This window comes from Neovison vison, chromosome 1, assembly GCF_020171115.1.
Source record: "Neovison vison isolate M4711 chromosome 1, ASM_NN_V1, whole genome shotgun sequence".
Lineage (NCBI taxonomy): Eukaryota > Metazoa > Chordata > Mammalia > Carnivora > Mustelidae > Neogale > Neogale vison.
The window spans coordinates 208,814,175-208,841,789 of record NC_058091.1 but is presented as its reverse complement, the minus strand read 5'-3'; the positions used below and the strand labels follow the sequence as shown (position 1 = coordinate 208,841,789).

Here is a 27,615-nt window from a genome sequence, read left to right as displayed (position 1 = left end):
CGATGTGGGGCTCAATCCCAGGACCCTGAGACCATGACCTGAGATGAAGATAAAGATGAAGATAACCCACTGAGCCACCCAGGTGCCCCCTGAAATGCTTTTTGAGTTCAAAGTTCAACTAAAAAAAAATAGTTGTTCCAATTCATTTGGTTAAATACATCCTTTCCAGTTACAGGTGTAACAAAAATTTAATCTATGTCAGTTCACTGCTGGAAAGGTAATTGTAGAAAGACCATGCTGTGCAAAGCAAGGCACATAGTATATATAAATTTTGTCATATCTCCTAATAAATGGTGTAAATTGTCTGAATAACTGACGGACACTGCTCACAGATTTTGGACTGAATGTTTGGGTATTTCAAGACTCTTAGTGGAGGACAAGGTTAAAGTACTGTCAAATATTAATACTGTCACTTTCATTCAGAATACAATTTCTACTGTGTCTGGGGGTGTGTGAATTAATGACTTCATATCCGAAGCACGTCAATTAGGCTCTTGAAGGTTCACTCAGAGAAATGGCAATATAATAGAACAGCTTTAAGATGCAAAACAACATAAAAAAATTCCCCCAGAATCTTGATAAGCCATGAATTAAAATACAGGTAAAATTAACATAAACATTTCTCTTTCCCCATCTTATTCAAAAGGTGCCAATTTCAATTTTTTAACCTCTTAAGAAACTGTTCTCACTCATCTGACAGTAAGACAAAATTGGGAGGCTCTTGAGAGTTTGTTTTGATTTTTATTACACAACACAGGATGATTCTGTTGTCTTAAAATCACAGGAAATAGATTTCCACCTTCCCCTTTTTTTGATGCCAGAATTGCATTTCGAATCATTTTGGTACTGATTTAGGGTGAAGTAAAAGAAACCATGAAAGGTAGTGTATGCATGACATAATTATGAAGCTATGTTTGGAAGCCAGTAGTAACTTGCTGATTTAGACTGACGAGGCTGTCGTATTCACAATGCTGCTATTACTCACTTTGATATTGAACATTTACTGTTTACTGAACACCAGAGATAGTTCAAAGTGGTCCCTAAGAATCTTCAATTCCTTTCAGCTTCCTATGATCCAGTAACTTCCCAAAGGCTTTGAAGAGAGTGCAGGTCCTTGTTTCCTAGAAATCTTTCCTTTGCACCCGGAAAATGTACACAGTGCAACCCCCTCCACCTCTTGTGCGGATGTGTGCGTTAGGAATCATGGCTGCTCTAGGCAGTGACGAGTATAAGCTTTTGAGAGTTGTTGAAAATACGTGACTGAACTAATGTTACCTCGCCTTTACAGACTACGCAGGTGAGTCTCTGGAGAGTATAATATTGTATTCCTGGTCCAAATTAAGGTTTGCATGGATATATTTAACTTTGTTTACACATACACATAAGATTTTTTTCCCCCAAGTCTTTTTGTCAGGCAGGAGGGAACATTCACTTAACTTCAATTCTGAGGTAGGTAATAGTAGTGAGAAAAAATTAAAGACCCTCTAGGATCCAGCCTCAGTTCACCTTTTTAGGCTTATTGTCTTGATACTCCCCAAGTGGCACAACAAGCTAGGTGCTTGTTCATATATAGTTCATAATATACCACTGGTGCTTTTGCATATTAAATTCAGCTTAAGCACTGCTTCTCTGGCAGGAAATTCTTACCTCTAAGGTGTCACCCTTATTTTCTTCTAGAATCCCAGCATTATTTCAGTAATAAGCACTATCACATTGCAGTTTGTATAAGTAATTTCATCTCTCTCATTTACTGCACTGTGAACTACTAAAAGACAGAAGTTATGTACTTGCTTTTCTGTCTTCAGTGATAAGGTACTACATGTACTCCATAAATGCTTCTTGAAAGAATGGTCAAATGTATAAATTCTATTTACAAAATACTAGGCCTTTCCCACAAAACTAGGGAGAGAATGTTCATTTTTTACTTTGTCACTTCATTCTGACCTCTTCTAGGTCCTAAGATAAAATGAGACTGATCTGCCTATTACTAGGGTGAAGGAATCTGTTACAAATTACCTATTACTATTCTTCCCAGTATGAAGGGGCTATTTTGCATTTGAACATGGAAAATGCCTAGCATAGGAGCACAGGCATTTACAAGACACTGGATTTGAATCCAGATTTTTTTTAAGCCATGCAGGGAATCCAACAGACTAAATGGCCTTTTGACTGACCATCTTTTAAGACTGCCCCAAAAGAAGACCAGTTCCTGCCATGGACACAGCTGAGCCCATTCAGGAACTAAAATATCAGCACCGAACAATTTCCAGGAGAGATGGAATAAAATCATTCTGGAGCCAGAAAAGAGGTTACGCAGAGTATTCAAACCTTGGTAAGCTGTGGACTTCAGTGCCCTGTAGTAAGTCTCTGTGACAGAGACAGTCCATCTGATGCTAAATTGATCCTTAATCCTCTTCTGCATCCTACCACCCCACCAAGAGCACAACAAGAGTATCTGAATATTCTGTGGGCCTAAAACTACCTACGCTGCCCTTTGGGTTAGAGAACAGGATTCAGTGGTAGCTCTTTGAAAAAACTACATTAAAGAAAGTGCTAATTGCTTTTCTTCATAGAATCATAGAATCCTTTTCTCTGTGTCCCAAAGAGCTTGTGTTTCAAAAGGTCACAGTGTCTAGGGTCAGAAATGAGCTGCCTCCCACTCTGTTGAGCATCTACACACAGTAAAATTTTTTGTATGTTACCACAGATTTTTCAAAGAAATTATTTCTTCCTCTATTTTCCACCTAGCTTCTCCAAAATGCCAAATTTAAAGAAATGCCCTAGAACTGATTACCTAGAATATTCTTGCCTTTATTCATACTAGATTTGTGCTAGCATATAAAAGATTAGTTGACATAGCTTTTGGAAAGTCTAGTTGGCAGGAGAGTGGGACAACAGATGGGCTCAGAAACCAGACCCAGAAAGGTGACTTACTCTGCATGTATATGCTGATAAGAGTCCTATTTTTAGGATACCCTAAAAATTCTTGACCTAATGCAAAGCCCAAGAGACAGTTCAGAGTAGGCACAATGATCATAACCTGATTCCCTCTCTAAAGCAAAATATGTAACTTTTGGCCAGAAAGATATGCCAAAAATGTAAAATAAACAATTATATTGATAGCCTATAGCAGCTTTTATCTTTTGTGAGAAAAGCAAGCAATGCTTAACAAGCTTTTCTTATGTTTCCTAGAATTCTTTTCAAGTACTTTAAAGTAGTCTTTAAAAATAGATGGCTTTTAGTTCCAAACGTTGTTTCTACAGAAAGAGCTACTGGCAGCCTCATTTTCAAATAACTCTAAATAATTTTCTTAAAAAAAGAAAAGGAATTAATAGCTGAGGACAATATCTAACTAGTACTACCTACAATGGGCAATTTTTAGCTAAGATGTTTATGTTCCTTTTAGCTTGAATTTCAGCTGAAACTGAAAAAATGTTAACTGAACTTTTAATAACGCTCTACTGCAAAATTTTTTAGTCATATTCCAAATGTTTCTCTTGCTTTGATGGAAACTGTTGAAGGTATTTCTTTGTTATCAAAACCCAAAGACACTTATGACAAGCTACATGGATAACAGATCTGAAAACTGTTTATCATCACCTACTGAGTTATTCAGAAGATTCTCGTTCAAGTTGACATATAAAAAGTAAACTAGACACATTAAAGTGCTGTATTTAAAAACACACAAAATACAGTTTGTGTTTTGGGGCAATTAAAGTAAGTGGAGACCTGACACTAAAAAGAATGAAAAACACAAACAGGATTATCATTCTGTAATTGTTCTATTTTGCTATTTTCACTCTAAGTACGCAGTCTTATTTAGAGAATGACAGACAGCCGGTCCAATTTTCAGAGGCTACTATACCAGTCAGTTATTCTAAACCTTTTTATGCTAAATATGAACATCTTCCCAGTACTACTCTTAAGTCTGATCTCATTTATCTTCCTCCTTAAGAACTGCATAGCTTGTTTTAAATAGCTGAGACACCTGTGATACACTAGCGAGTTTGCTTCGAGGTACTCTGTTAATGCTCTGGTGTAACCAGAGGAAAAAGCAAGCATTATTAAATATGAATGCAATCCTTACCAACACAAATTCAACTTTTTCCCCAATAAAAAAGCTAGTCCAGAAAAATGTCTCATTCTATAAGGATTTATCATTCCCAAATCACAGTGAAAGAAACTTAGGTCATTTACCAATTTTGTTTCCTATTATGCGCCTTAGAGATACCTCACGAAAAACTGGTATCTGACATAACAGAATAACATTTGCAGAATGTTATATTGTAGTGACAGTACTGAGGTTGATTGTTACAGACATATTAAACTCTTTGAGTATTAAATGGTTACATCCTATTTATATAGAACATTGGTCCAATAATAAAAATAGAGAACAGCAGCTGGAAATTTATCTCATTCAATGTTCAGAGATAAAAGGGTTAACCATTCATTCCATTATTTTCTGTAAATAAGTCCTTTCCCATACTGAAATCTGATGGCAATTAAATTCTGATATTCTTCCAAGCTACTGTATGAAGAGAATGCTGAAGGCCATCACTATACAGCATACTGCAACGTAAGGACTCTTCCGTTCACCTATTAAAAAAAAGGGGAGATGTTTATGTTGATTAACTTAAGTTATCATGGATATGATAAGGTTACTACGGGAGAGGGGAGAGGAGTACATGAGGCTCAAGATAAAGTTCTTGGCTAGGGGGCCCATACATTTGGGGAGATGGGCCAGACAAGCAGTGGCTGCAGCATAAAAGCAAGTACAATACAGAATGAGCTAAATTATGCTGATTTTTTAAAAAAAATTTATTTGACAGAGAAAGACACAGGGTGAGAGGGAACACAAGCAAGGGGAGTGGGAGAGGCAGAAGCAGGCTTCCCACTGAGCAGGAAGCCCGATGCAGGGCTTGATCCCAGAACCCTAAGATCATGACCTGAGCCGAAGGCAGTCATTTAACCGAATGAGCCACCCAGATGCCCCACGAAAGAGACTCTTAACTATAGAGAGAACAAACTGATGGTTACCAGAGGGAAGGTGGGTGGGGGGATGGGTGAAACAGGTGGTGGGGATTAAGGAGTGTATTTGTCCTGATGAGCATTTCGTGATACATGGAAGTATTGTAATCACTATATTGTATATCTGAAACTAGTATTACACTGTATGTTAACTAACTGCAGTTTAAAGAGAAACTTTGATTACTCTTGGGCTAGAAATGTAGAACTTAAAACAGCCACTTTTATGAGTCAATTTTCACATGTGTTTAAAAGTTGTTTTTATTTGGAGATTTTCCTTTGCCTGAAGTAGAATGGAGTTGGCTTGTGAAGCTGTCTTACAAACAGTGACCCTGTGATTTTGAGTTATCCCAAACTCATTTTGTTCTTTCTTGCTTTTCATTTATTGAAGGGCTGTAGAGTTCCACAAAGCACCAGTCACTTACGCTATTTTGAGGGTGCATGAGAAAAGAAGAAAGAAGAGGGAGTGATGTGCTACTTCTAGAAATAATCATGGGCATATACCTGGTGTTGTAGTAGAGACTATATATACTCCCCTCACTTGTTTTTCTATGTTTAAAATTAGCTCTCTTGGGGCACCTGGGTGGCTCAGTCGGTTAAGTGTCTACCTTCAGTTCACGTGATCACCCCAGGCTCCTTCTCCCTCTCCTCCCCACTGGTGCTCTCTCTCACTATCTCTGTCTCTCTCAAATAAAATCTTAAAATAAAATAAAATAAAATAAGTTCCCCTCTAGTAACTAAATTCCTTCAGCAAGGACTGTTTTATTTGGCAAGTTTAGTTAATTACCGCTGGAAAATATCAATCTTGACCATCCTCATCAACTAAAATCCTCAAGGTCATTTTTTCTTTTCAGCGCTTCCTCAAAGAGCTCACACAGTTATGTTGTTACTAATTTTACCTTTGTGTCTGCTCAGTGACAATATTCACAGAAGATATATAAGTAGAAGAAACATTCATTGTTTTTCTGAAAGCATTTTTCTGTCCATAGACATTGGGCTGCTTTTCAGCTAAAGGAAAATTTAAAAAGCGAGACAACAGCATTTTCACAATGCTGCTATCTCAATAGGAAAAAAACAAAACAAAACAATTTAAACTAAAAAATAACCTGGGTCATCATTTTTAACTGATGTTAATTTTTTGGGCAAGTTATCAAACAAAACCAAACCTTATTCAGACATAATTTTCAGGGGGATTTCATAAGCAAGCCAGTTACTCTAATTAGGGCTAGATACTCTAATTGTCCAATATCGTCTTATTAAACACCTAAAAGAAAAAATTAATATTGCCCTAAGTTCTCCATCTGTTGGATATTAAGTTTTGAGGAAGTTCTTCTCTTCCTCATCTTCCAACTTAGAATGCTGTATTTACACATGGGTTTCATTTTCCTGTTTTTGATTTTCTTGAAAGAGACTGCCATGTGTTAGAACTAAACATCTTCGGTTGAACTTGGGTAAGAATGTTACTTCTTGTCTGGTCTTCGGTCTGTTTAAGTGAATGTGAAACAGTTGCTGTAACGTGATGTGTAACATGATAAGATGATTTGGCTGGACCTTTTCCTATTAAAATTGTATCCTTTCTTGGTGGATATATTCTGTGTCAAGATGAGAGAGGAGCATGTGGCTGGGAAAGTCTGCCTATCAGCATCAACGTTTTTGGGGCCATTCTGCCAAAATGAAAAGCTACTGCTTTCACATAACTGGCATGAACGAACACTTTAACTGAACCATTTAACGTATGGCACTCATACAGTCAAGAGAAAAAAATGAAAATAGTAACTGACCAAGCAAAAAGAAAGGCACAATTTATAATGAGACATCAAAATAGATGATATCACAGGAAACCATTAAGAGAGCTACAGACTAGGTGCCTTAAACTTTCAGCTATACTTTTAAGTAACCATTGTGAAAAGGGTCACCTGGGTTGGCTACTGAATGAAGCTGTATAAACTTCTCTATTTTATTACACAAAATGGATTTAAAAATACCTTCACATTTAACTTAAAATCCCTTAATTTAAATATTTTATTTGTGAATTAGCAACTTCATAATATTAAGATGAAAGCTCTATCTCCTAACTCCAGACTTCTTATATTTTTACCAGTGAATATTCAGTATTCCTCTGATCCAGAAAATTTTACTGTATTTGAACTGTCCTATTCTTCCATTATGTTCTCATTTTGTAGTATACTTGAGGTATTCTTTGCACTCTGTTCCTTGACAGTATTATTTCATTTTCTTTGGTGACTTGGCTTTGAAACAGTTTGCTTTACACATATTTACATTTACTACTAGCTATCAGAATTAGCCATCAAGGGTGCTCTTCTGTCTCTTGATCTTTTCCTTCTCAGTTATTTTTAAGGTGATTAAGATTTCTACTGTTATTTTAGGCTTTGCAGCTGTTGAGAATGACTGGATGTCAGGTAAGTCTGCACCACAGATCTCTGTAAATCTAGGCTGAGCCCTCTCAACTTGGGCACTACTGACATTTTGGGCTCATTCTATGTGAAGAGCTGTTCTGTGCACTTTAATATGTTTAGCAACATCCATGATCTGTACTCAGTATATGTCCCCCCAACTCTAGTGGTGACAACCAAAAACGTCTCCAGACACCATTAAAATGTCCTGATTGATAACAACTTATCTAGGCTATACCTGTGCTTTACCTATCTAAAGTCAATGATCTTTTCTACAAGAGAAAGATTCACATGTCTGTCACCCTAAGAGATAATAAGTCCAAAGAACATTGAGGAAGGACAGTTTAACATGTTAAAAGCACAGTGAATTCTCAAGAAGATGTCTGTTTCAATAATCAATACATTAAGATGAGGGCCTAGAAAATACTTTTCTCTGAAACTATTTATAGTACACTGTCATTTTCTATAGTAAGACACCTGAAAGACCAACGAATCTTGTGATCTAATTGTAACATATTCTGAAAGGACTTCTATGTAATTTGTGTGAAGCTTACAACTTCACTGTTAATGGGTCTTGCCTAGTATTAAAAGCTCAAAGGAAGAAAACTTGCTCTCTCATAATTATTTATATCCGTGGCTAACAATGTATTTCTAAAATGTTTTATTTAGAAAAATTTCTAAAATGTTACAAAATCTTAGTTTGTAGTTCTCAATGTTTAATCAGTTTTGTTTCCTGTTATGGACCATCTTCTAAATCTTCCACATCTATGATAAATGAATCCAAACGAAAACATAATACTCTGGATGGAACACAGCTTATCTGAGGGACATGACTCCTAAATTCCCCCTATTTAAAGTGATTCACTGGGGTAATTCAGGTTGTCGTCAGACTAATTATACTGTCAAATACAGCAACTTTTTTTTTGTTATTATGGAAGTCATATCCTTATAAAAGAAAATAGTTACATACAAATTAAATATTGGAAGAGTACTAAAACCTAGCTTTTTTTTCAGGGGGTCATGTAAATAATTCCAAAGAGGAGAAATATTCATTTTGTTCTGTCCAAGTGGAACAATCACAAATTGCTCTGTATTGCTTTTTTTTTTTTTTTGAACTAGCTATGTTAAAAAGGGTAAAATCTATTATAAGAACACTGGTGGATTACATCAGTAAAGTACATTTTAATTCATTCACTTGTCAATCATTTCAGTCTCTACTATGAACTAGGCACTCTGCTAAATGTTATATACATATAGGGATGGGCTAAGAGTATATTATTATTTGAACAAAAACATACAATGACACTACTAATTTTACTATGAGAAATTAGAATATAATCATATTTAACTTTAATCAATTAGAACAAAATTCAGTTATGATCACAGGAGTTTGACAGGTGAAACAGTTAATGCTTTCCAAAAGCAACATATAACATTCCTGGATTTAGCATAGGGGAATAAAGTGAATAATTTTAGACGACTGCTTAGCGGGCCTTCCATTAGATGGAAAATTCATCCTTTTTATCAAAATAGTACCCGCTGTACAGAGCAGCATGCTCTATAAGAATGTGTGCATTCTTATAAACTGTACACATTTGTCTAAAATCTCAACACTAGGAATGCATAGCATTTGATATTTGAATTAGATTTTTCTTGTAGTTTCCATCTTCCTGCTAATTAAGTCTTATGAGGCATCTACCATGTCTAGTATTAAATAGCGTAAGGAAAAGAGTTTGGGGGAATTCGACAAACTTTTGCAAAACTGCTCAAAATTGGGAAGCCTGCGGGTTTTAAAACAGATGTCTGCCTTCTGTGAATATGGCATAAGTAAACTGCCCACAATTTACAGCTGAAGATGTGGCGATTATAACAGACACTTACCAATTCTGGCGCATTTCCAAAATATACCCAACAATCTGCATATGATAAAAAAGGAAATAGTAGCTATTAGTTAGTGAGAAAGGTTAATCATTTTCTCAGTAACCTACAGAGCATTCAATACAAACTGGCATTTTACCTTTTGATACTTCAAAACTGAAATTTGGTATTGAACCACCATTTATGTAGGAAAGTAGGACACACTTGCTTATCAAATGTCAGGCTATATAAACTGTTCCAAACTGGAATATATGTCGTATCCTAGGTTAAACGCACAGTAAATTAATACGTGCAGCAAAAATGTGCACAGGGTTTTTTTACTGTAGAACTGATTCAGTCAACTTCAAGTGCTTAATTCTCAAAAGTAGAAAATATATATGCCAATTTACATAAACATTAATTTTGAGAAAATGAACACAGTTGGTTTGGGTGTTTTTGTCATTAAATAATAAAATTCACACTAAGGAAATTACTTTTTATAGAATGTAGTTCTATATTTAAAGGATTTATAACCATGAACTCCAGTGATAGCATTTACATACTATGTCACTCAATAAGGAAGGATATAAAAATAGGTGCCTATGTTTTCAATTTAAGTACAAAATCCTAGTTTAGGGTAGTCTGTGTATGAGTTAACTAAATATGACATTTAAAACACATACATTCTGAAAATAAGAATTAGAATGAAGTTGTTCATCACCATTCTTTGAATGAATATACTATGAATTAAATACAAATTATATGCATATATCACTTATTCAGCATGTATAAAAAGGTAGAAGATTTAAAACAAAATCAACTGAGTAACTGAGATAGCTAAAAGATATGAAAACATTGTAGACAACTATTTTGTTGCTCTGACAAAAGAAGAGAATTATGAATGGTGTTATACATAGCTACAAATCAAGATAAATCAGTAGTAATTACTGCAGTAGGTTAGGAGTGGTGTAGTAACAAAATTGAAATATGTAAATTCCAGGGAAATTTAGGTTATTTTTGGGGGGGGGGGCCCTAAGAGATGGCTGGCTGATAAATAATTACGTATGAGTGGTTAAGAATGAAAGAAATTACTGCTTCAATTAAGTTCTATATATATTCCTCCTTTGAAGTATAACTTCCTGACCTCAAATCAAAAAGTCTCATGGTTCAGTTGCCATGAAATGGGCAAAAATACAAGTTTATTTTGAAGGATGGATATTCTGACAGGTGCAACAATTTTACTATAGGAATAAAAGGACAAAGATCAAAGATATTTTTGAAAATAATGTAAGAAAATATAAGGGCCAGATTGTGCCTAAGTTTAATCCTACTTAATTGGCTACATAACTGTAAGCAAAGTTTCTCCTTAATAGAAACTCACCCTCATAGGCTTTTTATAAGGATTGATTTCATTATTGCAAAGAAATTCTTCAGAATAGTAACTAATGGGCTGGGTTAACACTGTGTTAACCCACTGTCTTAACTCAGTGGGTTAAGCCTCTGCCTTCAGCTCATGATCTCAGGGTCCTGGAATCAAGCCCCACATAGGGCTCTCTGCTCAGCAGGGAGCCTGCTTCCCCCTCCTCTTTGCCTCCCTCTCCACCTACTTGTGATCTCTCTCTCTGTCAAATAAATAAATAAAATCTTAAAAAAAAAATATATATATATATATATAAAGGCACATGTGATAGTAACTTTAGATGTCACTTAAAATTGGCTTACATATCATCAAAAAACTGAAGACAATCAGTTAGTCATTTGCAATGCCATGGTTCCTTGATTCTAAAAATCTATTGAGTATAACATGCCCATAGATTTAAAGTTGTGGACGTGGGACCCAGTGGCAGGACACCTGAAGTTCCTCCATGGGAAGCTCAGAGTCCCACAGAACATAATCTAAAACTATAAGATCACGATCAGGATCAGTTCAGGTTTGATAACCTAGAAATAACTCAAAGCATCATCAGGGAATTGTTACAACACATATACTAAAAACTACATAAATAAAAAAAATTCCCTAACTCAAGCAACTTAGAGATTTATCAGTACTACTTAGGCCTTTCCCTTATATTTCCCTACCTAGACATATTTCTGTAATATGCAAAATGCTATTTATCAAAGATTTTTATTTATTTATTTATTGGAGAGAGAAAGTGCATGTGCATGCACAAGTAGGCAGAGTGGCAGGCAGAGGCAGAAGCAGGTTCTCTGCCGCTGAACAGGGAGGCCAGACATGGAGGCTCTATCCTAGGATCCTAGGATCCTAGGATCATGACCTGAGTCGAAGTCAGCCACAATCCCAGGATCCTGGGATCATGACCTGAGTTGGAGTCAGCCACTTAACCAACTGAGCCACCCAGGTGCCCCAAATGCTATTTATTAGAACACAGGAACTTTATTAGTTAGGAAAAACCAATACAATTACACCGCTTGGTTTCTATGGCTATAAGCCAATAAGTATATATGCTGATAAAGCTAATCAAGTCTATGATAACAGGAAATGAGGCAAAGTAGCAATAATTTATTGCTGCTTTTTAGTTCTGTATTATTTGAAGCAGCAAAAAAAATTGTTATTTTCAAGAGTGAAATTATCAAGAACCTCTACTGTCCAGTTAGCCTACACATCTCTACTTAAACATGGGATATTCACTATAATGAAAGGACAGTTTATTATGAGTCTCAAAAGAACATATACTATAAAAGGACAATGACCCACTAAGAATTGCTCCCAGAGAAAATATTCCTAATGTACAAGTCAAAATGGGGCCTAACATTTATATAAATAGAAGCAAAGTTTTAAAAAAAAGCCTTCAAGCAGCTGACTATATGAGTACATGCTTCAAAATACAGAAGTAGGCATGCTAGTTCTTTGGTCTTATATGTAGGAGAAATATACTACTACTCAACCTCTACTGTAAGGTTGGCAGCCCTGAGAACTCCTTTTTTAATGTAGCATGTAATGGATGTATTCCTGCTCCCCAAAGAATGAGGAGCAGACTTTTCCACATGCAACCTACTTTATCCGTAACAGCAGCAGCAAAGCATCGATATTCTATTCCATTAACGTGATTGTTTTTATAATGAAATAAACACTTAAATATCTTATTAGGTAGATGTTATGTATTATATTACAGTACCAAGCCAAACATCAATGAGGATGTTTACTGGTTTCTACCATATACTTTAAGTCAATAGGGGTTGCAGAAGGGAAAGAATAAAACCATTTAGTTGCATGGAAAGGCTTCATGCACAACTAAGCAACAAGTAAGATTATAGAACTTCAACAAAGGAACAAAATACTATGTAATTTCATCTGATTTTAAAAAATGGACATAGTAAGTGAAGACTAAGTGCAAGAGGACTTCAGAGGAAAAAAATGTGATGAAAAGTCAACGTCTACAAAGGAAGAAGGGCATTGTCACAAAAACTGTTGGACAAATAACATCAGCAGTTTGAATAAAATCCCTCAGGCTAACAGAAACAGATGATCAGTATATTAGAACAGGATTAGGGATTTTTAATATTTGAAACTGGTTAGAGGTTCTATTTATGCCTTTATATATATTTCAACAACCCTAGGAAATAACAAGGAAGAAATGGTAACAAAAACTAAATAATTTAGATGACACAATGAATAAATGCTAATTATGTCCTCAAAGATAGAATGAAGGTGAAGGAAAAAGCTGAAATTATTACTCTCATAGCTATCACTTTGCCTCTTGCAGATTTTTATTAGTTGAAAAACAGAATTTGACCTTGCAGGATCCTAATTTGGCCCGATACAGGTGCTGGAGATAACTATTCCTATGTGAAGTATATTCTTTCATTCTTTTGTTTCTTAAAATGATTAAGTAGGTATAGGCTTTTATTAAGGAAGGATTAAGACAATTTCTCTTAGAAATTAATAAATACTCAAGGCAAAGAAAATTTACATAGCTTTCATCACATAGTCTCTGGTTTGTTTGTTTTTTTAAAATTTATTTATTTATTTGACGAAGAGAGAGAGCACAAGTAGGCAGAGAGGCAGGCAGAGAGAGAGGAGGAAGCAGGCTCCCTGCTGAGCAGAGATCCCGATGTGGGGCTCGACCCCAGGACCCCGAGGCCATGACCTGAGCCAAAGGTAGAGACCCACCCACTGAGCCACCCAGGTGCCCTAGTCTATGGTTTTTAATATACTTTTCCTTTTGGTTGAATTCAACATGTACTTTTGTTTTATAAAGATGGCACTTTAAAATTTCAATTCTGTGTGGTATTGTATTTGAGCTCAATTTTTTTCAGGGTGTGAACATATAATACAAGAGATGTGTCAAGCCCAAGACTTAATTTTTACTATTGCTTTAAGTTAGCTAAATATATTTCCCTGAAGATGTTTGCTTTCTGATGCTAATAGGGAACCTATATGATTCGAACAGTGTTAGACTGGAGAGGGAAATGTCTATATCATATTTTTTTATGGACACAGTGTTTGCCAACTGTTTTATGCTTCAAAACATGATAACCAACTTGGTTTTTTTGTTTGTTTTTTTTTTTTTTTTTTTTTTTTTAAATAACCAGCTTTACTGATTATTGCATAAAAAGTTAAGGCCAAATGCGATCTTTGAAAGTGCTAAATTATATTTCTAATTCCAGATGAAAAAAACCCTGTAATATCTTTTTAAGTGTACTCTTTATAGACACATTTCAGGTCACTTCTGATATTTGTCTTTTTATTTATTAAGATTCTGTGCACACAAAGATTTCAGATTTTTAAAAACAGAGAAAATAATGTAGAAAGCTGTTACAAAATGAAGTTATATATAGGAACCAAATTATTTAATGACCTTTATGGTAATTTACCCTCAATGTCTATAGGACCTAATTTGGGTGGTTAAATATCATTAGTAACATACCCAGTTTTATTTCTGTCCAGGAGGCTGGGTGCCAAGGATCGGATGTAAGCACAGGTACATATAAGCAGCAAGATTACTGTCAACAGACTCTGAAAATTGAAAATGGCAGACTAAAAAGAGAAAAAGAAAAAAATTATTATCACAAGAAAAAGAGCATAGGTAAAAAATGCCAGACAATTCCATATTAAGAATTAAACTTTTGTTTTTCTCAAAGACAAACAGAATGGCATGTCTGTGAACACTTAAAACCCCAAATCATAAAATATTCTGAGAGTGTACTTCCCTCTCCATTTTTTGGGCTAAGGAATGCAGAAGATGTAATAAAAATTCTAAATGTGAGAACTTGAAAACACTACCGAAAATGTCATGGATCCAAAACCAAATCAATATGTAATTAATACAGATGTTTTAGGAGCCCAGACTACTAGGCAGGGCACAGAGTTTACAAGCTCTGAGTTTGGCTCTGAACGGTTAACCTCAGTCTCTCTTTCACATCTGTAAACTGGGTGGAGAGTGGGTATATAAGACTAAATGTTGGCTAAAGTTTCTTTCAATTCTGAAATTGTTAGGATAAGAATACTTTAAATTTAAGCAATCATGTTCCATGCATTGACTAAACTAAGCTATTAGATTTTGGTGAAGGAAAACCACTTGCTCATTTACTGTTTATTCTTTAAAACTTATTTAACAAATTTAACACAGGTATCCCAGGAAATCCGTTTTCCAGTAAAGGAAAACTGAGGTGGGCTCAGTCTATTCAAAATTCAGTTCAAGCATTATCTTTCCCAGGAAGTCTCCTTGAACCCATTGGCCTCCCCCTCTCCTTTTTTCATATAGAACTCTCCTTTCTGTTCTCACAGGAACTGTTAAATATTTTATAATGCTCATCCCTGAAAGTAGACAACACCTCATCACGTATCTGACTGTGTACCTATTACACAGGAGACCAGAAGTAATGGCTTAAAAACTAAAACAATTTTTTAAAAGTGCAGGAATATCACTATATATAGTAACATAAGAATAATACTTCCATTACAAAGGTAGATAAAATGTATCAATCTCACACAGTACCTAGCAATATGCTTATTTAGTAACTCAGAAGGCCCTCCTATGGTGTCAGAAGTTAGACGAAGAGTAAGAGTTGCAAAATGTGGGGTGCCTGGGTGGCTCTGTGGGTTAAAGTCTCTGCCTTCGGCTCAGGTCATGATCCCAGGATCCTGGGATGGGGCTCTCTGCTCAGCGGGGAGCCTGCTTCCTCCTCTCTCTCTGCCTACTTGTGGTCTCTGTCTGTCAAATAAATAAATAAAATCTTAAAAAAAAAAAAAAAAAAGAGCTGCAAAATGTTTTGAGAAAGGCAAAACTGTTACTTTCAAAGAAACAATTGTAAAGTGCTACCTGAAAAGCCCAAAAGAACCTAGTGAAAAACAATCACACACAATAAGGGAATTGAGTAAGGTGGCTGGGTACATAAGTAAAATATTTAAATCAACAGCCTTCAGAATGACATTACCAACCACCTGAAAGACATAATGGAAAAAAAGTTTCTATTTACAGTAGCAACTAGAACAAAAAGCTGATGTATCTAAGAATAAGCTTAACAAGAAACGCAGCACTGGTATTAAAGAACAAAACTGACTAAACATTTAAATGTACTGAAAAACCTTAAAGTAGAATGGAGTGGGATACCATGTTCTTATATTGGAAAGCAAAATTATAAAGCTAATCTATAAATTTAAAGTTGACTTAATACCAACCAATTATTTTTGAAATACACAACTGATTTTGAAGTTCATATGAAAAAAGAAATAAGCAGTAACAGCCAAGAGAATCCTAAAACAAGAACTAGCCTTGTCAGAAACACTCAGTATTTTTTAACCTGTTATATATTTTTATGATAAATATTTATAAACTATTCAAAATATTAAGAAATTACACATGCCATTCATCAATATTCTTAAAGGCAAAAAAAAATGCCTTCGTACAATTCTAAGCAGTAGGGAGAACAGCACACAAAATTTCATAATCAGCATATCTTCAGCTGTGTAAACCTTTATGTAAACAAGAAGGAAGAAAGCACTGATTATCTTTGGAAAGTTTTTAGCCCAATTCTCAACTCTTTTGGATATCTTAGATTTTCTAAGTGTTATTTTTATGGTCTGAAAATATAAAATTTATTTGTAATTACTATTTAAATAGTTTGTATGCAAATCACTTCTTCATGGATATACAAAGGACATATTTTAGTATGTCTTGGTTTCTTATTGAACTGGATTTTAATTTTACATTTATGAGAGTAAGTGATGCAAATTTTATAACTTGAAAAAAACCAATAAATGAACTCTAAAGGTAAATTCTATATAGAAAAGACAGTATTTCACAATGTTTATCTTTCAAAAATATTCTGAACATGTATGTGAGTATATTGATACAGTATTTGATAACAACCTCATGAAATACAAAGTACAGATTTCTTTTCAGTCAACATAACTAAACACATATTTATTATCTACTCTTTCGGGAGCAGGAGGCTAGACACGGGATTAAAAAAGTACATAGCAGGATTCCTTCCCTCTAGGAGTCTATAGCTAATGACAATAACGGATACTCACTGGAGGCTTGTTTGGGATTATTTTGCTTATCCTCATATATTTGAGTTAGGTGTTATTAATACCTGTATTTTATATATGAGACAACTGAGGCATACAGCAGTTATAAGCAAGTTAGAACAGGATATACATTCAAAAAAGTAACTAGCAATTCTTTGTAGCATGTATTAAGCAGCAACTAAGCCATACTGGCAAAAAAAAATGCTGTTTTCATAAAGAAAAGTCAAGAAAAGCTTCAAGGAGAAAGCAAGGACTAAGAAAGGGCACTATTAGACTGACAATAGAGAACAGGCTCCCAAAGAGACAAAAGCATGGAAAACATCCTCACAGAATTAGGAATTTGCATGTTTAAGGAATAATGAGCAGGCTTACTAATGGAGTATCTAAATTTCACGATTTTTGCATTACGTACTTTTTCTCTCCCTGAATGTTATAGTGAAAAAATAAAATGCTTAAATGATAGGATGTCTGGGATTGGTTTCTAAATAATCCATTGTGTGTGGTGGGAGGTGTGGGGTTGAAGGAAACGCTGAGGATGTGAGGCTTCATTATACTCTTCTTTCTACCTTTCTATGTTTGAATTTTTATATAATCGAAGAATTTAAGAGGCACTTAGAGACATGCCTATTATTACAGAAGTGGTGTGTGTATATATACATTTGTGTGTGAAATCATTTATAAATGAAAACCCACTTATAAGTGTGCAATATATGATACATACAACTTTGTTTCTGGGGTTTATAGACCCTAAAATTTAAACAAATAATCTTAGGTGGTAAAGGCTTTTAGATGTACTCAGACTCTGACAAAACAAGAATGTTTCAAAGCTACAGACATTAGCCTACCATTTCTTACCCTACCTAAGCATTCCTTTTAATGCTTAGCATCTGTTGTCTGCTGATATAAACTTTTCATCTCAGGTTGAAAGGAAACAGATGTTCATGTTCTTGTAGAAAAATAATTGGGATTTTCAATAGGAAAATGATATTAAAAAGGAAGAAGCTAAGAAAAAAAAGTAAGCAAAACTGATCACAAAATAGAAGAAAAGATGATTAATAAAAGGTGATACGGGAGGTAAAATTCACTTAATGTTTAATTTTTTTTCAGATCATGAAATCTTTTTCAGACCTAGCTACTACTCTTGACTTTCTGATACGCGCTTCAGATAATTAGTGCTATTTTACTAAATAAATTATCAAAACCAGAAGGAAATCAACTTGATGAGTCCCTTTGCATAATCATTCTGAAATAAATCACAATTTGTTAGGCCTTCTGAAATAATGATAATTCACTTTCATCTGGCCACCACTACAGCAGATGAAATAATTTATCAATGAAAAGGTGAAGATTCGTTGATGCAAAGCTTAGTGCTAAAACAAGAAATTACTTGTGATGTTAATACATCTTTTTAAAAATTCTTTATTCAAGTCAATTTGAAGTTAGGAATATTTATTGCAAATTCAATTTTTATCATTTTACCTAAGAAGATACAATTTCCTGTTTCAGCCATAAGTGAATGTTCAAACTATTAAGTTTGGATATAGGGCAAGAATTCAGTGTAAGGTTTTGTTTTAAATGTATATATAAAAATAGTTTAAGAAACCATCTGGAACATTAGGAATAGAGAGAAAAACAGGGGAAAAGATCCCAGCAGTATAAAGGCACAAAGAACCAATGAGAAAGGCAGCAGAAATATACATATTAATATGCTCAGTGGAGTGCTCAATTGGAGTGCTCAGTGATTGGTTGCTAACTGTACTTAATCTACAGAAAAGCCTAAGCCTACAGTCTTCGTTAGTCCTGGATCACTTGAGCTCGATATAGCTTATACATTTATTTCTAGCACTATCAAAATCAACTGTTTAACCAATTACTGATTAAGGGCCTTCTTCATGCATAACACTGTATGGGAGCTTCAAATGTTGGCTGCATCTTACGTGGAAGTAACTGACGTATTAATTCCTCCAGTTTAACTGAAACTCACTTTAAAAGAAGAGCTGAATACCCAAAGACTTAGAATTTTTAAAACTCCAAATAGTAACAAATTATTTCTTTTAAGACTTGCTGCTTTTTACACAAAACTAGTCATTTATCCCTCTCAGGAGGTGGAAGGAGACCCAGAAATGATATTCCTGACCTAATTGTGATAAAAATTATACAGTACTGCAAAAGTGGGTCAGCATTTTATCATTTACAAATCTAGGTCAGGCCAGCATTTTCCAACAAGTTTGTACTTGTAAATTTATACGTACCACTATTTTCTCTTAAACTGGAACACATGGAAATGAAGGGATAAATGAAGCCTGTAAATAAATATGCAACCCTCCCCTCCCACTTGCCCAAGATAAGTAATCACAGGTGATTAATAATATTTCCATTAACACACAGAAATACTGACCTTTGGTGTTATAAGCACGTAGTTCAACCTTGGTTGCTTACTGTAAGGTAGCACTTACTCTAAGGTAGGCAAATTCTCTTGGTTTAATTCAAAACCAAGAAATCAATTTCTTGGTTTTGAATTATTTCAGGATTCTTGGTTTTGAATTATTTCAAGATTTCTTGGTTTTGAATAATTTCAGGATTACTTGATGTTTTAATGTTAAGAACCTATCTCCTTAACATCAGTGGTCACTATGCATTTGCATAATTTAGGAAATAAACCAATATACATATATGCCCTTGGATAAATCTGCACCTCTAAATTATCAGTTTAATTTAATTTCACTTGTAAAATGAGGAGCTGGACTAAATACCCATTTGATCTCATTGGTCCTATTTAAAAAATGCAGACGTTTTCTACTTAACCTTTCCACTTAAAGAACTTTCAGAGCTGTGAGGAAAGGTACAGTTCAGAGCAGAAGCACCTCAATTCTGTTCTCCATTGGTAAAACAGGTGGTCATTTGCACTTATTTTCATCTCACTGTCATGGTATCTATAATTCATTTGCTATGTTTGTGAGGCTTAGTTCCAGAGTGGTTTTATAGACACCAGAGATCTAAACATAAGCAACAAGGGGATCAAGGTGTTAATTGGAGAAAGCATACATAGAATCACGCTAAGCAGTAGACTTAAAAAAAAAAAATGAAGCAATAAATGATTCACATGTTCTTGATAATTTGATAGGACAAAAGTATCCAAAGGCCAAAGTGCAAATCCTGTTATGAAGAGAAGTGTTCTGACCATACAGTCAGAAATGACAAAAACTGATAAAAGGGGAAAATTTTTCAATAGTTAGAGTCAAATGTGGTATGAAGCCTGGCTGTTCATAAGAATGACTTGAAGCTTTTGGGCGCCTGGGTGGCTCAGTTGGTTAAGTGTCTGCCTTCGGCTCAGGTCATGATCCCAGAATTCTGGAATGGAGTCCTGCGTTGTTGGGCTCCCTCTCTTTGCCCCTCCCCCTACTCATTCTCACAATCTTTCTCTCTCAAATAATAAATAAATAAAATCTTAAAAAAAATTACTTGGAGCTTATAAAAACTATTGCTGCTCAGAAATTTGGACTGAACTGGGTATAACTCTCTTTCCCCAAATGCAGAGTCATCTGAGTACTAACTCTAGCTGTCATTGTGATGTAGATATTAGAAGACCTGGTCTCTAGAAAACTCCAGCTAGAGAGGGAAGAAATATAGGCAGCAATGTATTGCTGTTTTTGTTTGTTTGTTTTTTGTGGTAAGTGCTATGGCTGGAGGTACATTGGAGGTATATACTGGGCTATGGATGCCCAAATAGAGACCCAGAAGAAGAAAACAGATGGGGTAGGGAAGGATTTTTGGGAAGAGATAAAACTTGAGATAAATCTTGAAGGATATTAAAAGGGAGAAAAAGGCATTCTGAAGTTTTGAAAAGTTAATGGTAATCTTAAACACAGTATCAGTCTTGCTAGTAGCTAGTCTGAAGAAGCTAAGATGATGAAAATAAATCTTTGACATGTACTATGAGTAGAATGATTAAACTTCAGCATCTAGGAAGATCTGCAAGAATTAAGAGTGACAATTTCTAGGGGCACCTGGCTGGCTCAGTCATTAGAGAATGTGACTCTTGTTGCAGGTAGACATTATTTAAAAAAAAAAAAAAAGAGAGAGAGAGAGAAAAGAAAAAGGAGAACAAGTAACAGCATCTATTCTTTTTCAAATGAAAAAGGAATCAAATTCTCTAAATAAGTAATAGTTCTCTAATGACACTCTAAGAGCACATGTACTCATCCAGTTGTGGCAGCTAGGCTAAGATGCTGGAGTATATTCTTGACTAAGAATAGACTGCCGTTTTCTCTCTAAGTTCTCCAGGAAAAAACGCTGTGACTTGTGTCCCATCTATAATCAAAGTACTAGGCCTAAAGCAACAAATAATGAGTTTTCAATTAAACGCCTAAAGGTTTAGTGCTATATGGGGTTCTGCAGGAACCTCGGGAAACATAAGCTCAGTAGCTTTCATTCCACAATAGATTTTTGGGGGGTCATGGTTGTTTTTGATATACTATAATAAAGGCATGCATCCTTTCTCCAGAAATATGCTCATAAATGCAACGTCTGGCCCGTGGATTTCATTAAGTTCACCGGGTGTAGAGGCTGTTGGCATTTACCATAACAAAGGTAAAAGGGCTTGAAACAACTTGGGAGGTTTCACTATTACTACCACTACATCTGTCCTCTGCCCATGCTGATTTTACCTTTTTTCTCTGCCTGGAGATCCAGGCGTTTCTTTTGAAAACTTTTTATGACTCATTTTAAATTTTCCGAAGAGGCCCAAACTATCAAAGGAATCTGCAATAACACAAAATAATACACAGAACCTTAAAAATGTGTGGGGAAGGCAGGTCCGAGGTCAAACACCACCTTTAGTACATTCCTAGAAGGAAAACCACTTCGCCAGAGATCGCCAATAAGTAAAACCTACAGTTTGTAAAGCAGAAAGAGCCTGAAAGGTCACTACCTCAACAGACCCCAATTAAGATGTGGAGCTTGGGGTTTGGACCAACAGTGCAACAGCTGGACCAGGCCCGTAGAGACGTCAGAGAACGCGAAATAATCCGCGCAAACTGAAGCTCCATGCCTCCAGGGGCCAGTGACCAGAAAGCGTCTGTATACACGACTGAGTTAAGGCAACCAGCGCAGTTCTTCGAAACAAGTCAGAAAAGTGGACTGTGCAGGAGGCGCTGGGACCTGCGGCCGCGGGATCTCTCTGGGGGCGGTGGGCCCTGGTTCGCCTCGGTTCTCGCTGGCTGGGCGTGCAGGGGCCACATGGTTCCAGGGCCTGAGCATCTTCCCAACCGCGGCAGAATCAAGGTCGTGACAGGGCTCCCTGGCCCACGCGCCCAGGGCAGCCGCCCAACCCTCCAGCCCTAGCTCGCGCCCGGAGCCCCTTCACCAAGCTCGGCTGCGACCCCACCGCCCCAATTCTTACCATAGTGAGGCCGGCGAAGCCCCAGCCACATCACCCTTCCGGGCCCAGAGCGGAAGAGGCGTGCACGCCCCGCCTGCCCTTCTCGCTCCCTCCCTGCATCCGGTTGGGCCTGTCAGGGTCCCTCCTCCCGAGCCGCGCGACCCGGACACCAGGATAGGCTCCTCACGACCGGAAAAGGCAGGAGCTAAAATACGTCATGCGTCCGGGCGGAAGTGGACCGCACTCTCATTGGCTGCGGGACGTCTGTCTGTGGGAGCGGGCCTTTTGGAGGAGACCGGAAGTGGAGGCACTGAGAGGTAGGGTGCGGAAGTGTGAGCTGCGTAGTTCAGTAAGTTAGTAATAGTAATGGTCCTTTGTGCTGTCCTTTGTTTGTTTGTTTCTCACTTTCTTTTTTAGTTCCCTATTATTTCCCTCTAGAATTCCTCAGTGCATGATTTTTCCCAGCTCGGAGCCCCCTCATTGTGTAAGCTCCTGGACCTTCCGTTGATGCACTCTCGGGGACGCCTGGGTTATCTAAACGTAGGCGCAGGGGGTGCACCTGCTACGCCCACCGTTCGGCTTCTCCCTTTGCACCCGAGGGATTCTGTAGAATGCAGAGCGCCTTTGCAGTGCCCTTGTGTCGGTTGTGGAAGTCGGAAGGCATTTGAATCCGGAGGGTTGTGTTGAGTAGGCTGTGGGACACTTGGGACGCTGGCCTTACCTGTCTCCCAATCCCTCGCTCTTTGTAAACTGCCCGTTGGTTTCACCTGGAGCCTGAAGAAGACTAGGCCCTTTGGAGTAAGAAACTTGGTGTAGTAATAAATGGAAGGAAACTGGCCTTTCCTGAGTTTAGAGGTTGCACCGGTATTCTAGAGAAGTGTCCCATCACGGAGAGGAATCGCATGCCAACTTTCTCTTTTAATCAGTAGTAGTATTTAGCTTCTTTTAGTTTGGATAATCCCATTAGGTGAAGCTTTATTTTCCACCCGTTTTTGTCTTTGCATAACCCAAATGGGGAAACAAGAGTTTTGATGTATTCAGTTCGCATAGTTCTTGGGAACCCAATATATGGTTTTCGAATTAAAATGATACTGCCTTTTTACCAGTAGTCAGCCTCCCTCATCCCCCTTCCTCTCTTTTTACTTTATATCTGGTGTTGATAATGGTTTCCTTTTGCAGGATTTCTTTTTTAAAAATTCACTGATGGGGGGGCGCCTGGGTGGCTCAGTGGTTTAAGCCTCTGCCTTCTGCCCAGGTCATGATCCCAGGATCCTGGGATCGAGCCCCGCATCGGGCTCTCTGCTCGGCGGGGAGCCTGCTTCCCCCCCCCTCTCTCTGCCTGCCTCTCTGCCTACATGTGATCTCTCTCTGTCTATCAAATAAATAAATAAATAAAAATCTTAAAAAAAAAAATTAACTGATGGGCACATATATTAAAAGATAATGGTTTTACGTAGCTGCTTGTTTTCTCGAATCCCCAAATAGCCACCAGCAGTTTAAGGCTCTTTGGGTGCTAGTGTTTGTCTTTGTCCTTCTTCTCCCCCCTCTTTTTTATATTCTTTCCCCTGTGGCTCTTAGATTAAGACCCACATTTGACCTGCATGTTGTTTCTTTTAACTTTAAGAAATGCTTCTGTTAACTTTTCTCCACTTCTCCATTTCTTCACTTCTTCATTTATTGCTCTTCTGAACAAAAATTCTCTAAGGATTTTATATTCCAAATCCCCATTCCTCTTTTTCTGTACTTTTTTTGAGATCATTCCAGCACGGCTTTTGGTCCCACCCATACCCCCCAAACCTCTTCTTAGTGTCACCAGTGGTTTCCAGCTGTTAATCATTCCGTCTTTTTTGTATTTGAACTATCAGCAAACTTTGACATAGTTAATCCCTTCCTTCTTCATGATGTATTTTCTTCACTTCATTTCTAGGACATCACACTCTTGGTTTTCCTTCTACCTTATTGGTTCCTTTTGTCTTCCTTCTGTTCTTCTTGATTTCTTATTGCTAAGTGTTCCAGGGCTTCAATCTTTGCTTCTCTTCTTTTCTTCTTTTTACACTTCTTTTTAATTATATCATCGAGTCTTTCTTTTTTTTATATCATCGAGTCTTAATGACTTTAACTATAACCTTGTGTATGAAGGCTCCCAAATTCATATTCTTAGTTCCCTCTCTTTTCTGAATTCCAGACATTAATACTAGAAGAAACTGGGTGAGATGGTTTATGGGAACTCTGTGTTATCTTTGCAACTTTCCTGTAAATTCAGTATTACTCCAAAATAAAAAGTTTATTAGAAGAAATGTAACATTACTTCTCTGCGTAAAACCATTTTATGACTTCTCATTTGATTCATTGTAAAAGCTAACAACTTGTCATGGGCCTACAAAGCTCTACATGATCTGTTTTCCTATTACCTCCCTGACTTCAGCCCTTCGTATGCTCTCCCCTCACTCTGTCTTAGCCATATTGGCTTCCTTGTTTCTTTTTATTTTTATTTATTTATTTTTAACGGTTTTATTTATTTATTTAACGGATAGAGATCACAAGTAGGCAGAGAGGCAGGCAGAGAGAGAAGGGGGGAAGCAAGCTCCCGGCTGAGCAGAGAGCCCGATGTGGGGCTCGATCCCAGGACCCTGAGATTATGACCTGAGTCAAAGGCAAAGGCTTAACCCAGTGAGCCACCCAGGCGCCCCAGCTTCCTTGTTTCTTAAGCCCACTTCTGCCTTAGGGCCTTTGCACTGGCTGCTTCATCTGCTTGGGATGATTTTTCCCAGACATCCTCACAACTGATCTTCATGTATGTGCTCAAACATCACATTTTCAATAAAGCCTACCTCAACCTCTCCACTTAAAATTGCAGGTTTGCAACTATCCCCTTTCTCCCACTGGCCTCTGTACTCCCAGTTTTCTCTATCCTGTCTTATCTTCTCCCTTGACTCTAGCACTTATCACCATACTATATATTTTACATATTTATTATGTGTTTTTTTTCATTGTTGGTCTCCAAAGGAAAGAGTTGTTACCTGTTTTGTTTCCTTATGCCAAATTCTAAAGCTCTGTCTGATGCATAGAAGTGCACATGTTTTGGTTGAGTGAATGAATTTGATTTGGTATTTGAATTTACTCATCCTTGATTTACAGTCATTGTGAAACATTGAATTGTTTATGGTTTCCAGGTATTATGCTGTTTCTTGCTTCCAAGCCTATGCTCATGCAGGGTCTTCTGCATGGGGTGCCTTTTCTTATCTCTTTCTTTTTTACCTTTTAAGATTCATATCAGGTATAACTCAGGGAAGCCTTCCCTGAAATGTTAGGCTGGCTTACATGAACTCTTGAGAGGAGAGACCATCCCGCCTCTGCACTTTACAAGCTTGTACAATAATTATTTTAGGGTGTTTTTAATCTCACTAGAGAGATCAAAATGTGTCTTACTCATTCTGGGGATATCAAAGCCTAGTACGTAGGAAGCAGTCGTAAATGTTTTAATGCATTAATGGCATGACCAAAGTCACTTAGCTATGAAGCAGTAGAGTTTTGATTTCAAGCTGACTCTTTTGGGTATAAAATCAGTGGTCTGTTTGCTATACCTTGTTCTCTAGGAAAAAGGTAGCTGTCCTTAAAATAATAGAAGGATCATTTTTATACAGGTAGGAGGTAGTTAATCATTTTATAGTCCAGGGCAGTTTGTTCCTTGTCATTTGTGAAGCTGCCAGCACTGATGAGAACATGAGTTGTGCTCTTTTTCCTAAGACATTGGCTGAAATGAACAGAGGGTTATCATAGTCATTATAGTCAGCAGTTTTTAATGTTGATGAGATGGGGCTCTTTTTAGAAGAACACCCTTGAGACTTCTGTTGCCTCAAAGCAGAAAAGCCATGCTAGAATTCCGAAATGCTCATGAGGCATCCAGACTTTTGGTAGATGCCAGTACTGCTAATAGCTTTAAATTAAACTTTTGATTGGGTGCCGTTGGGAAATCCCAGGCTATTTTCAAGATATTGCAAAGATTTTTCTCACAGTGATATGGAAATTTGTTGTTAAGGTTGAGTTAAAGATAATTAGTTTGTTAACATAATTTCTGACACTTGGCACAAAACCTAGGTGATTTTGTATTTAAAACACTGTTTAGGGGCGCCTGGGTGGCTCAGTGGGTTGAAGCCTCTCTGCCTTGGGCTTGGGTCACGGTCTTGGGGTCCTGGGATCGAGCCCCACATTGGACTTTTTGCTCAGCAGGGAGCCTGCTTCCCCCTCTCTCTCTCTGCCTGCCTTTCTGCCTACTTGTGATCTCTGTCAAATAAATAAATAAATAAATCTTTAAAAAAAACAAAACAAAACAAAAACACTGTTTAATTGTAAATAATGAACCAGACTTCTAACTACCTTTCATGGTAAACATTTTGAATTTAAACTGTCCTCTGAATATTATCATCATTGTCGTAGTCCATAAACCAATCTTTTTATAAGGTTGCATAGCCTTCAGGACTAACAGAAAAGAAAATAATCTGACTATAAATTCTGAAAAGCCTTCAGCAGCTTTCAATCCCAGCAGTGGGGTTGAAAATGGTGATTAGGCTTGGGATCAAGTAATCAAAAGCAGCTCTTGCTAAATTTGTGCCTTGTTTCTTTGAACTTTACTAACCCTGTAAAAGGGTCCAAAATGTTGAAATAAGCAAGAAAGTCAATCAGGTCTTTGTGTGAGAAGATGCTGTTGAATAAAGAAAGACCTTGCTCAACTGGAACAGAAGCAAGCGGCTGCTAAGAAATAAGATGCAGTCATTGTTGAGGAGACTCATCAAAGCCTTGACAGTATAAATATTGACATGCTGAGATATGTCAATATTTACCATGGAATTTGGAAGTTGCCAAGTTCCTGTTTAAGAAATGTGACCCTAGCATTGAACACAGTATATCAATAAATAAGGAACATGTCCAATGAACAGCTGCTGAGAGAAAGTAGGATAACATCTGTCTAAACTTTGTAGCATTTAAAGTTGAATTAAAAAAATTTATTGACAGTTCTTTGGTAATTTATAGGTGGATGCTTATATAACATAGTACACTAATATAGTTCCATATGGGGGCTTATGTGTTTTTAAAAAAAATGACAGCGTGGTTGCAATTTATAATTTTGTAAATTCTATAAACTGAATAAAAAAGCTCTTGCCTTAATCCTGTGTTTAGTAATGAACCTCATCATTCTACATATTATTCTTATAAAAATTGGCTCAACTCAAGACTTGGATATTACTTTTGGGAACCAAAGTTTATGCTCTGAGAATTTAGCAATAGAGAAAGCATAATAAGTTCCTGAAGTTTAAATGTGATAAGATTTGGTCTGATTGTTTGATAGTTGTATCTCAGAAGAAAATGAGTGGATTAAATGGCTAGTAAAGTTGATATGTTTGGTTGAATGTCGCAGATTACCACTGTTAATTCCCATATGGATA

General features: G+C 36.7%; 2 protein-coding genes and 1 non-coding gene across 8 annotated transcripts in view; 1 reads left to right on the top strand and 2 right to left on the bottom strand.

Annotated features, from left to right (window-relative positions):
- Window positions 1–721: 721 nt before the first annotated feature.
- TMEM167A (transmembrane protein 167A) lies at window positions 722–22,250 on the bottom strand. The gene is made up of 4 exons (XM_044266118.1): window positions 22,193–22,250; window positions 14,186–14,295; window positions 9,321–9,355; window positions 722–4,596 (listed from the first exon to the last, which is right to left on the bottom strand). Exons 1-4 carry the CDS (start codon window positions 22,193–22,195, stop codon window positions 4,526–4,528), a joined length of 219 nt encoding a protein of 72 aa, XP_044122053.1. The 5' UTR covers window positions 22,196–22,250; the 3' UTR covers window positions 722–4,525.
- On the bottom strand, window positions 12,174–12,308 carry LOC122898333. Its single transcript, XR_006383000.1, has one exon. It is a non-coding gene; the product is annotated as a small nucleolar RNA U109 (small nucleolar RNA).
- Window positions 22,251–22,456: 206 nt separating the features above from the next.
- Window positions 22,457–27,615, top strand: part of XRCC4 (X-ray repair cross complementing 4) — a 269,572-nt gene continuing 264,413 nt past the window's right edge. For 4 of the 6 annotated variants that reach the window (XM_044266115.1, XM_044266114.1, XM_044266116.1 and 1 more), the window contains exon 1: window positions 22,457–22,488. The gene's annotated coding sequence lies outside the window, so the exon portion shown is untranslated. Of the gene's footprint in view, window positions 22,521–27,615 lie in introns of all 6 variants that reach the window. The other 2 variants (XM_044266113.1, XM_044266117.1) reach the window with 2 other exon arrangements.